The following is an 11,065-nucleotide window of genomic DNA, read 5'->3' on the forward strand; positions in this document are numbered from 1 at the left end:
GAGCTCATGAATCCCTTCCCTAATGTTACACCGTTATAGGTTTATCTATAGGCTCCTATTCCCCACCTTATCCGCGTAAGCGGCGTCTTAAAAAAGACTAGAAGTGGGCCGGAATACCATTTCGACTACAACGGAATCACAACAAAGAATATCGGACTGGTGTAAATGATCCGTGTAGTCAAAAAGCACCATGAATACCACGATGAACTATCTAGTCTGCCAAAAAATACTGATGTTGAGCGCCTGTTATCCATTCTTGCCAAGCTATTTCGTCGAGGACATACAGTTCCAACCTGAAAAGTATTAAAATTATAATATTTGTTCTACAACGCCTAATTTGAATACTTGAGGTCAAAACTTTGTCAAAATCATGTTTTCTAGGTCACAAAATGAACGCCCTAATGGTGATAATTCGACAGTTCAAAATAAATTCAGGCAATGCAGTGACGTCGCAGATATACATCACGATGTACGATGTAAATAGTAAATATATGTCGTCGCGTAATCACCGTATAATCTGCGAAATTTCAAAACATTGGTGTGAAATTTTGCAGCCGCGATAACTAGAATCTCCAAATAGGGAAAACAAATATCACAGGGCACTAAATCTGACTCTGCGGGAGATCGGTGAGAATATAATATACACAACACACACCTATGGAGGCGATCGTGGAAACACAAAGTTTACCTGAATCAAATTCTACTTCGAAGATAGTCGGTAAACTTACTTCAAGACTAGTGCATACAGTAAAACACACACGTAATCAATTGCAGCTTCATAAATAGCCTCCGTGCCCCCTTCAGGTAATCGACGCGAAATACCCATGCCGTATGCATAGGATGCTATCGGCCGGATACCTCCTTCTGAACTCACCATGAAGTCTTTGAATGGAATACTTTTTAGGGCGATAATTGTCGTTTGCTTCAGCCGTGCTATAAGGGGCGAAGGCAGTTGTAGTCAAGCGGAAGCAGCCAGTGGTAAGTGAAATGGAAATTACTAATAGGCATAATATATAATATATCCATTTTGAGCGATAGATATTACCATGGAAACCCCGAAATCCGTAATAGCGTTAATATACATCCAATTAAGTTTTAAAGCTTTTAAATACTCTTCCTATGAATTCGTTCGTAGGGTACTCATATCATGGGTCGTAAATACCAGATTCAGAGTCTAGATCCGGTGCGTTTTCCTTTTGTTCTATCATCAGAGTGCACGAAACATGGCCGACGACGAAATCCTTTGTTGTGCTTATTGGGAAGTACAATATTAGATTTGCTCCTCTCGTCTCTGTACGCTGCTGTATCGTTTTATGCCTACACTGTAAATTGAACCACCAGTATCGGCTTACTGACTGGAATTCAATTTCACCTATAAAAAAGCACTGGGAAGGTTGCGTGATGTGGAGCGTCCGGCATCTTGATCGGTAGGTCGAGGGTTCGATCCCCGGCCCGCCAGATCAAATAACTGTTTAGTAACGGTATCCGCGACTTCCCCGCTCGGCGCTCAGTATTACCGTGATCACATGGAGAGATGGTTCAAGAAGAAAGCGTTACATGCCTATAATTATACGCCTTCCTTGTCCAGCGTAACACGTCGTGTCTATTTATATCTCGAGTCGGCGTATATGTCGCAAAAACATCAAGGATAAAATTTACTACGCCCTACTTTCTTTTGCATAACTTCGATTGTAGCCGCTGAGGTATCGGGCTTCTACGTGTTTATTCAGGGTATAGTGGATTAAGCTGAAAATACAGTTAGGATAATTACTCCATAAAACTATCGAAACCTACGGTCGATTTTGGCGACTTCAAATTAATGCCGTAACTCGGCCGCGAAGGAATCATGTACGAGATCTCTAAGTACGATGTACGGCCCGAAAATTTGGAATAACATACCAGTTACGATTCTTCAATGAAGCTAAATATTCATTGATGAATTATCTTGTCATTTATTAATCATTTGGTCGAAAGTGGATTATCTTCATTTATGAGACCTGTTCTTATATTTGTCTTACGTGCGCATTCTGTCTTATATTAAGTGCTCACCGCAGGACACAATAGCCAAACCGACGATATAAAACCAATTGTCCGTTTTTTTGACATCAGTTCCTCAAATTGCGCGGTTAAAGGCTCCACGCAACCATCAGCACTAATATAGGGGTCAGCCTCAGCACTAACAATAAGATTAAGAACGAGATGAAAATTGCGTCAATACCGTTCATTTGGAAATATTGCTTTCTGATGTTTTTCCGATGAGACAAAGTACATGAAGATTTGATGCGATAATATCAGAATGAAACTTGTAGATTTACTAACGTCAGTAGTTTGGTGAGGTTAAGGTCACTTTGTAGAATTTAATCTATCACGAGCATCGCAGAGACCCTCTGTGTTTGTGATAGAAAAAACATGTGCCGAGCTCCCATTCTCATTGAGATATTGTGATATTTCTTGCAATCGATTTCAGATGTATATATCACGCCGTGTACGACCAACGTTACCGTCAAGATCGGCCAAACTCCCAATTACCAGATCGCGTTTTGCCACTCATCTTTCCGCGAACGAGATATGGCTTGGTACGAATTTGGCAAACCCGTCTCTACGGATACGTCGCAGCCATTTTATCAAGTGTACGACGTGGGTGGTCCGTCAAACAAATCCTACGTTGCATCGCTGGCGATTTCAAATAGACTGGACCCGTCTTTCCGAATACTCGAATGCCGCGGTGTAAATGACTCGCTGGACGAAGCGCAGGACACCCCGCTCCGTCTGCTCGTGGTAGCTTATGTGGAAGGTACGTTCCTTTTATGATACGAGCATTTCGATCATGCTGTGGTATGCTCACAGCAATCGCGCTCCGCATTGGGGATAGTGTGAACGAGAGGTTCACGTTCGCGTTGGATTCGTGAGCCTCATAAATTTAGAGGTTCGCGTTTGCCACCGAACCTTAGTGGGTTCTACACTCGGAACCGTTTTCATTTATTACAAATTTCCACGTCATTACAACATCTTTGGTTGGAATTATTTACATTTCAACATGGGACCACTCTCTGTCTGCATGGGCAGAATGATTAGAAACCAAGCACTAAACGAGCATGCACCTGGCCAATTTCAAATAGTTCATTTGCTTTGTTAGAAACGTTTGCTCGAAATAATCAGCTTTCCGTTTCTGAATATTTAGTGACTTCCTGCTGTGGCCCGCAATCACACAACATCAAGATGTAAATATATTACATGTAGCTATAATCGCTGTTAAACTATGCTTAAACAACGAAATTGATTGAATGCATCGTTGTCTAATGTAAAAAGTCTATAGCAGACCTATACGGGATGTATCTTGATATACGAAATTTATTGTATCATAAATACTGAATCCGTCCGATTGGAGTCTTGGCTGCTGTATATCTTGTTTTTGAGGCAATGTCTGGTACAAGTATACAGACCGTCATTTTATATCTGAGTACAATGGCATAATGTGGCCTGAGTCGTCGCTAGATATCGTGTAATATATTAGTCCACGGGAATGTAGAGTTGAATTAGCATTATGACGTCCGGTGACATAATTGGTTCGTGGTCATGTTTGCTTTCACATAGGCTACCACCATTCAAATACTTTATTAATGCTTTAGTGTTGCTCACCGTAAGTGGAATTGAACAAATTCTGGTCAACAATTTGCACGACTCGGAAAAAATAGATAGCCTACTTATTTGCCCATCGATATCTTGAAGCGTTCTGGATATCCCCGTTATTTACCGAGATAGCCATTTCGAAAGTAAGGCAAACAACTAATTACTTCTCTGTTACGCAATTACATATTTGCCCGATTATGCAATTCCATTCGGGCCATACTTCGTAGGGGGCTGATGCGACCTATCAATTTTAGATTCTCTCCACACGTACGTCATTGAAATCATAACATTTTGACTGTTATAATGCGTATCTTATTATTCCCGCAATGGACTTCTATATTTGTATTATGCATCCGTTGAATATTATAGACCTGGCAGGTAATTTCTGTCTTCAGGATCGGCGAATAACGTAGCCGTTTCTGCGACAAATGAAAATTCAACCGAAGCATTGTGCGTGTCACCAACAGAGTACCCTGTGACGTGGGAGTTCGGGGGCATCCAGGTTACAACAAACACTGACAGCGGGGTCTATCAGCAGTTGATCAGCAAACATCAACCCTACCATGGAGCGCTTCTGAACTACAAGAATGCGGACGAAAGCGAATTAGGCTGCTACAGGTGTAAAGCAATCGGGACAAATGATAAATCAGTTTGCGTCAATGTCAAAGAATACGGTACGTTATTCCGCATGTGTGTTTGGAAACGTATTCGTTGTGACTTTTTTCTGCAGTGCCAGCCAATGTTACGATACATCCCGACGAGAGCTATTTCGAGTTTTATCGCTTGAACGGCTCAGATCTAAAAATCGACTGCCGTCTCAACGATCACAGACCTTACGAGATCGCATGGTACAAGGGAGATGATCTGGTCGGTAGCGATACGCAATTGACCGTGCATCAAATTTTGCGAAATCCAGATGAGGCCTCGCTAATCGTAAAAGACGGCGTGGGCTTTACTGATTCGGGAAACTACAGTTGCGTGGCGACTTGGGGTGTGTACAGCGATCCCGTTGTGATAGAACTGGATGTGAAAGGTTTGTTAATCTTATAACGCTACACGTCGGTCGATTGATCGTTGTCAGTTTTTTCGGGTTTTGACGCACATATCTGTGGATTGTAGATCGATATAACGAAATACAGCTTCCTATGTCGAGAATGCATTTTAGAAATTTCAGATTCACGTTTACAAGAAGCGCAAAATATTGTCATTGGGATGCCGTAAAACTGCTGATACATGTTCCGGGCTATTTAGCTGCCAGTTACCTAAACTCGGTGTATTCAAAGATAGATACACACTTATACACTAATCTGTCAACAAAGCCAGAATTGGACACATTTTCAGCCTTTCAAAAATATATTAGAATTAGAATTATAAATAAGCAGTTTCTCCCACTTCGATTAAAATTAGAATTCCTGAATTTGCGAAAACTTGGACGTTGAATCAACTTCAGTTCGTATCACATTATAGTTCGTACTCATGAGCAGGAGAATAGGAAACGTATGTGCAGCAAGATAGGCTCGTTTCGAACTATACAGTTTTCTTGTGGCATTTGCAGGAAAACCAGAAATTAGATTAGAATTAAAATTATACCATAGAAACATTTCGCAACTTCGATTAGAATTAGATTACCGGGATTTCGCTAAATCTAGAATTATCTAGCTGTCCAAGTCTGGTCGGAGCTATACCCGCCGTCCACATTCTCACCATACATGAGAAACGATATCTATAGATAGTTCCAAATAATGTTCGCAATTCGATACATTGAGTTACTGTTTCCTATTTTACGCAGGTAATTTCAACGTCAAGCTATCGCCTGCCATTGACGAGTTATTTGTGATCGGCGACGTATACCCGGGAAGTGTCGACATTCTCTGCTACAGTGAGGCGGACATCGTAGTCGCGTGGTACTTTGCTGGCGAAATACTGAACAGCAATGCAGCAATCCAGCAATCGAGACACAGTATCAATAAAACCACGATACACATACGAAATGGATTCAGCGATTCGTCGAGTGGGGTGTATACTTGCCAGCGAACAAACTTTGAAGATAGCAGCGCGGCAGAGTTGAATGTTCAATATTACAATTTCGGTGAGTGCGCAAGCTGGGACATGTCCTATATTTTCGATTTGACGCAATAGACTTGGTGTTTGGATTGCATCAGTCTTTCCACAATACCGCATTTGCCATGTAACAGTCGAGGTCCTTAGGTTAATTAGGACGTTCGTATTATTGACAATCTGGAGTGCCTGCATGTAGACGCAGCATATCCTCTGGTTATATCAACACATTCAAGTTTCTACCAGAATGTTTCTACTTACCTGAGGCCTGATTAAATGAAGCTGTGTTTGTCTGACAAATAAATGAGTCAAAAGTGGGTGCAAATGTACGTTGTGCTGTCCGGTAATTTTTCCTTGCTTTTCAAGTCCCAAGCAATATTGTGCTCACGGAATCGTCGGATGATGCCTGGTCCTGGTTCACCGCGTCGGCAAAAGTGTCGGATCTGCCTGGGACATCGATCAACTGGTATTTCAATGGAGCTATCGTGTCGACCGACTATGGCGAAGATGCATTCCAGTTAATATATGTCGATGATGGGATTGCGTACGCAACGTTGATCATCAACCACCATGCAAACGGCCAGGCATCACTTGGGGAGTATTTTGCAATATCGGCGGACGAAAATACGAAAGCAGCATCAACAGTCTCGATCACCTACATAGGTAAGGTGTAGGTGAAGTTTTCTGTCAGAAATTACTCTGTAAACTCTATCGCGAGAGTCGGCATCACAAAGAGATATCACTGGGGCGGTGAATACGCCACAGTATCCTTATAATTTTCACCCAGGACACTTCAAAGAATCAATCATACAATCAAAGCACAGATCACGACGGATTCTAAATTCGGACAGCGAACTGAACTCCCTCAACTGCTAACTCGGATAGGACGAAATCTTCCACAAAATCTTCCTTTAATGAAATTGCACCTACTGATACCCAGTTGATTTGGTTGGCTTGAAGTTTAACACCGGAAAAGCAATGATAGCCTCTCTGGTATTGTAAATCAGTGAAATGAATATACATCTGTTCTGCTGTAAACGTCTTCGCCGATACTATCCACAGTGATACACGAATAAATATTTTCAAATCAAAATTTTTGTCCCAACTGCAAGTCCAAATCCACACTCCAAAATCATTTCGTATCAAGTCCAAGCCAGGTATTGACTTGTATTCATTTGAATGTCGCATAAAAAAATAACATTGTTACAAAATTGAAGTTCTAATCCAAAACCAAATCCGATTTAATTCGGGTAGAAACCTTCAAATTCGCGTTTTTCCGGATCCAAATTATGATTACATTGCAATCCCTGCTAGATTTCGTTGGATATACATTGCGCGAAGGATGGCAAGAGGGGGAAAGTTAGCCTACCTGTACCCACATCTGTGGCCGACAATTTCACGACATATCCTGCGTCACATACATATGTTTTCAGGATACACCAAATTGTCGCTGTCCATAGAAGGGGACAGCTTGCGCATTGCAAGTGGATCAGATCGTACAATCGCATGTCAGGCTTCAGACACTGGTTATAACCTGATTTGGACAGCTGACGGCAACGCAATTTCCACGTCAGTGTCTTCCCCTGTGTATCAAACCAGTCACAGTCACCAGTCCAAAGCTTTACTGACAGTCCAAAATTTTGCGACTGTAGCAAATTCAGGACAGTACGCGTGCGAGGTACGTGACTCTCATGGTATTCCGAGCGAAGAGATTTACATACACATTGATCCTGAAGAGGGTGAGTCAATATGCGTTATACAGCCGAAACATAGCTGTGAATTCAGTCGTGAATTTCCAATAGGGTTGAGCTCCGGCGACACGGCCGCTGTCATACTTGGACTCATGCTTTTCGGCGTGCTGATATTTTTAGCACGAAATGTACTTCTACGCACAATCACAGCAATATACCGAAGGTAGCATTACGAAATATGTTTTCAGTTTGCTATATTGATATAGATAGGCTGTAGCTTACTAGATTGTATGAAAAATTACTGGTCACTCAAATGCCTGCTCCAAACAGATCAATTCTGATGTATTACCATACGACAATGGATAGAAATTGAAAATATTAATTTCTCCCATTTAAAATACAAACACGCTTGTACGCTCGTCTGGATTCAAAAAAAAATATGTCAAAAGCGAGCAGTTCCAAGATTGGTTGCAAGTATTATTCTCTTTCCATTCCCACATGATAATTATTACACACCGTGATTGAAATTTTGCCGTAATGCTACCAACAACGCATCCTATATTTAAAATGTATTAAATACATTAGCATCGTTCGGTTTCATGTATACTTTGAACGGACTGTGCCGCAGCCATCATGATTGAGTTTTAGGTTACATGTGAAAGGTAGCAGATGCGCAATTGTAAAATACATATAGAGGAGATCTGGTGAATTGGTCTTCAATGTTCGGGTATAGTTGTTCATATGACGATGCGTAGGTTTCTAGGCTATGTAGTATATATAAAGGTTAACGTTTCACTTGGAACAAAATATATTCGTGCTCAACTTTAGATCCAGATAATGCTCTGACTAAAATAATACTTTTTACATTTGCAGATGCCATAATCCTGTCGATAATAAAGTTGGTGTTGGTGACATCGGTGGGAGTACCATATCCTTGGCAAGGTGCTTCTATTTATAACTATCTATGCTCGCCTTATTGAAACATATTATTTCGCCCACTGCCAATGCTTCACCACGGTAAATATTTTCGTATTTGCATTTCCAGTCGCGGTGAACCTCCGAATACAGATCTCAATAATACCGATGAAGGTGACACTTCTGTAAACAGGCAAGTTCCTATGTAGAACCTATGATCGCCACGTAGTTGTGTCCCCAAGAGTGGTAGCTCAAGTGCCGCATACTGAAATTCAGCATAATCTCCTAATCTGGGAATGCGATATTGATAGCCAGGAAGGAGATGAAACTTGATGAACAGCCTGTTGTCGCGTCGCTTTCGAGTCAGTTGAGTCTTTCGCTATTCGAGAGTTGGGAAATGTCGACGTCATTGACAATGACAATGTCCCGGAAATCATTCTGGTATTTCCTTATTCGATGGCACGTAAAGCTACCATACGGTATTATCTTCATTGTTTTGGAAACAGACTATCTCTGCAATCACAGCATCCAAGGTCCAACTACTTCGTTTTGGGAAAACGAGACAACCCAATCAATTGCTCACAGAACTGCACATAATTTTAGAAAAATGTTTTCATATTTTTTCAAATGTAATGATCGAGGTGCTCTATTATACCGTATTGCGTATACCGTATACCTGTGAAAGGTGTGATATTTCCAGGCTTACATGTACAGTGTACATTGTACACCCGATCCGATTCTCTTTTACGATAAAATTATTGCGTGGACGTCCTTGAATATCTCATTTAAGAACGGTGTCACATATTACATAAAACCTATACTTATTCAGTTCTATTTTCCAGATGATCTGTTGCCAGCTCGCATGGAAACGGCAACTGTGAATTCTCACCACAATGACAAAACGATTCTTATCACTTTCGTGATATGTACAGTACATTGTACATACCTTCAATACTGTTTTTGATATACCCATCTGATTTTCATGTTCATGACATGCTGTGTTTGGTATGGTTTCGTGACATGCAGAGAGAATCTGCATCTCAATTTATTGTATAGGCCTATGCAATGTGCAGATTTGGAGATGTAGGCCTACTGGTCGTTAAACGTGATGAAGATACGGTCCAGGCGGTTACTCGCTATGATTACAGGAGTGTCGAATGTTTTCACCATTCACACATTACCTGATACAGATACCTATAATATGTGCACTGTGCATGAGCCCCCATTCAAATGTTTAGTATATCAATGTACAGATATAAAATTGATATTGCTGTGAAAGTGCAATTATGGCGAAATAGGCGATCTATTTAGCCTCGTGCCAGCAAATATGGAAGCATGTAACACCGTGTTGGGATGACTCCATGAGTCATGACTTGACTCGAGTCACCATTTTCGAATGACTTGACTTGACTCGAGTCACTTTGCTAAAATGACTTGACTTGACTTGAATCGGCGCTTCAGAAGTGTGGATTGACTCGTGACTCGGAGCAAAATTCACGAGTCAAATTCAAGTCATCAGGTAATCCGTTTCGATAAAAATCACTGTATCTTCCATATGTTCGGACTTTGGATTGTTCACGAAACTCTGGTGTAACCCACGAGAGCGACCAATCATTCAATGATCGTGCGGTTCACTGAGCCTCCATTGCTCTCTCACAAATAAATTGACGGTAAACGAAGTGATCGAAGCTTACATCTTAAGTTGTCGTAAACTAGTGGTAATGTAATATAACAGCAAAATGTCTATTTCTATTCTCTGTTCTTATCTTAACCAAACCTCTTGTTTTATTGAAATTGAATTCGAATATAGTTTATAGAGTACTCAGCCATTGGCACAGACTCGAATTGTATCATATCAATTTGTAAATGGATAATGTATCGCATCTTATCAATTCGTTTCTCTATTCTCTATTCTCTATTTTGGCTGGTAACTAATAACTAAGGCTGTGCAATTACTTACGTAATTTAACAGCTCTACGTGTGAGCGATACAGCGCCTTCTTGCGTGTATATTTAACTCTATATTCGCTCATCGATTCTGAATCATTGACAACTCAACAACCCGTCTTTCAAACAGCTAGCAACATGCAATAACGTAATCATGCCTCATACTTTGAAAAGGCAACTTGACTTGAATTGTGACCTGACTCGTGACTTGACTTGACTTGACTCGACTCGACTCGAGTCACCTCCAAAAATCAAGTGACTTGACTTGACTCGAGTCACCTTCGAAAAGCGACTGACTTGACTTGACTCGAGTCAAAATGTGCAATGACTCGAAATGACTCGTGACTCGAAGGTAGTGACTTGATCCCAAGACTGATGTAATATCGATGACGGTGTCAGATCATCAGTGCATATGGTCAAGCTAGGAGAAACCTTATTATAGAATTCGATATAGTATGCGGTGAAATATTAGATGGCTATACTGCTAGCGGTTGTAGAAGCGGCATGATAATGAATGTTTCCGAGCAATTACTCAATGTTCTGCGTGGTAGAGTTGGTGCGAACGTTCGGTTTACGTTCGCATTTCCATGCCATAACCTCGATAAATCATGAGTTCGCGTTCGCAAACGAATCTGGGTAGGTTCTACACCGTGAACCTGTTAGTACACTGATATCAATTCACTTTCACTCGCTGTGCTACGAAGGCAGCAAAAACTGAAATTTAACAAAAAACAGGAAATTGTTTGTTTGTTTATTTCATGCATAACAGTGGTGCTTATCACCTATTACGGTAATGTGCTCCACATAGATGACTTGGTAACGTTC

At 41.0% G+C, this 11,065-nt stretch overlaps 1 protein-coding gene across 1 annotated transcript; it reads left to right on the forward strand.

Annotated features, from left to right (window-relative positions):
• The first annotated feature begins 787 nt into the window (after positions 1 to 787).
• LOC145433156 (basement membrane-specific heparan sulfate proteoglycan core protein-like) lies at positions 788 to 9,973 on the forward strand. The gene is made up of 11 exons (XM_080310111.1): positions 788 to 978; positions 2,468 to 2,794; positions 4,026 to 4,304; positions 4,361 to 4,663; positions 5,420 to 5,719; positions 6,055 to 6,351; positions 7,122 to 7,427; positions 7,491 to 7,602; positions 8,253 to 8,321; positions 8,425 to 8,487; positions 9,137 to 9,973. The coding sequence occupies exons 1-11, from the start codon at positions 876 to 878 to the stop codon at positions 9,138 to 9,140; spliced, it is 2,163 nt and encodes a 720-aa protein (XP_080166237.1). The 5' UTR covers positions 788 to 875; the 3' UTR covers positions 9,141 to 9,973.
• Positions 9,974 to 11,065: the final 1,092 nt, after the last annotated feature.

This window comes from Botryllus schlosseri, chromosome 2 (genome assembly GCF_051294905.1).
Source record: "Botryllus schlosseri isolate E-star chromosome 2, Bs_hap1, whole genome shotgun sequence".
In the NCBI taxonomy this organism is placed as follows: Eukaryota; Metazoa; Chordata; class Ascidiacea; order Stolidobranchia; family Styelidae; genus Botryllus; species Botryllus schlosseri.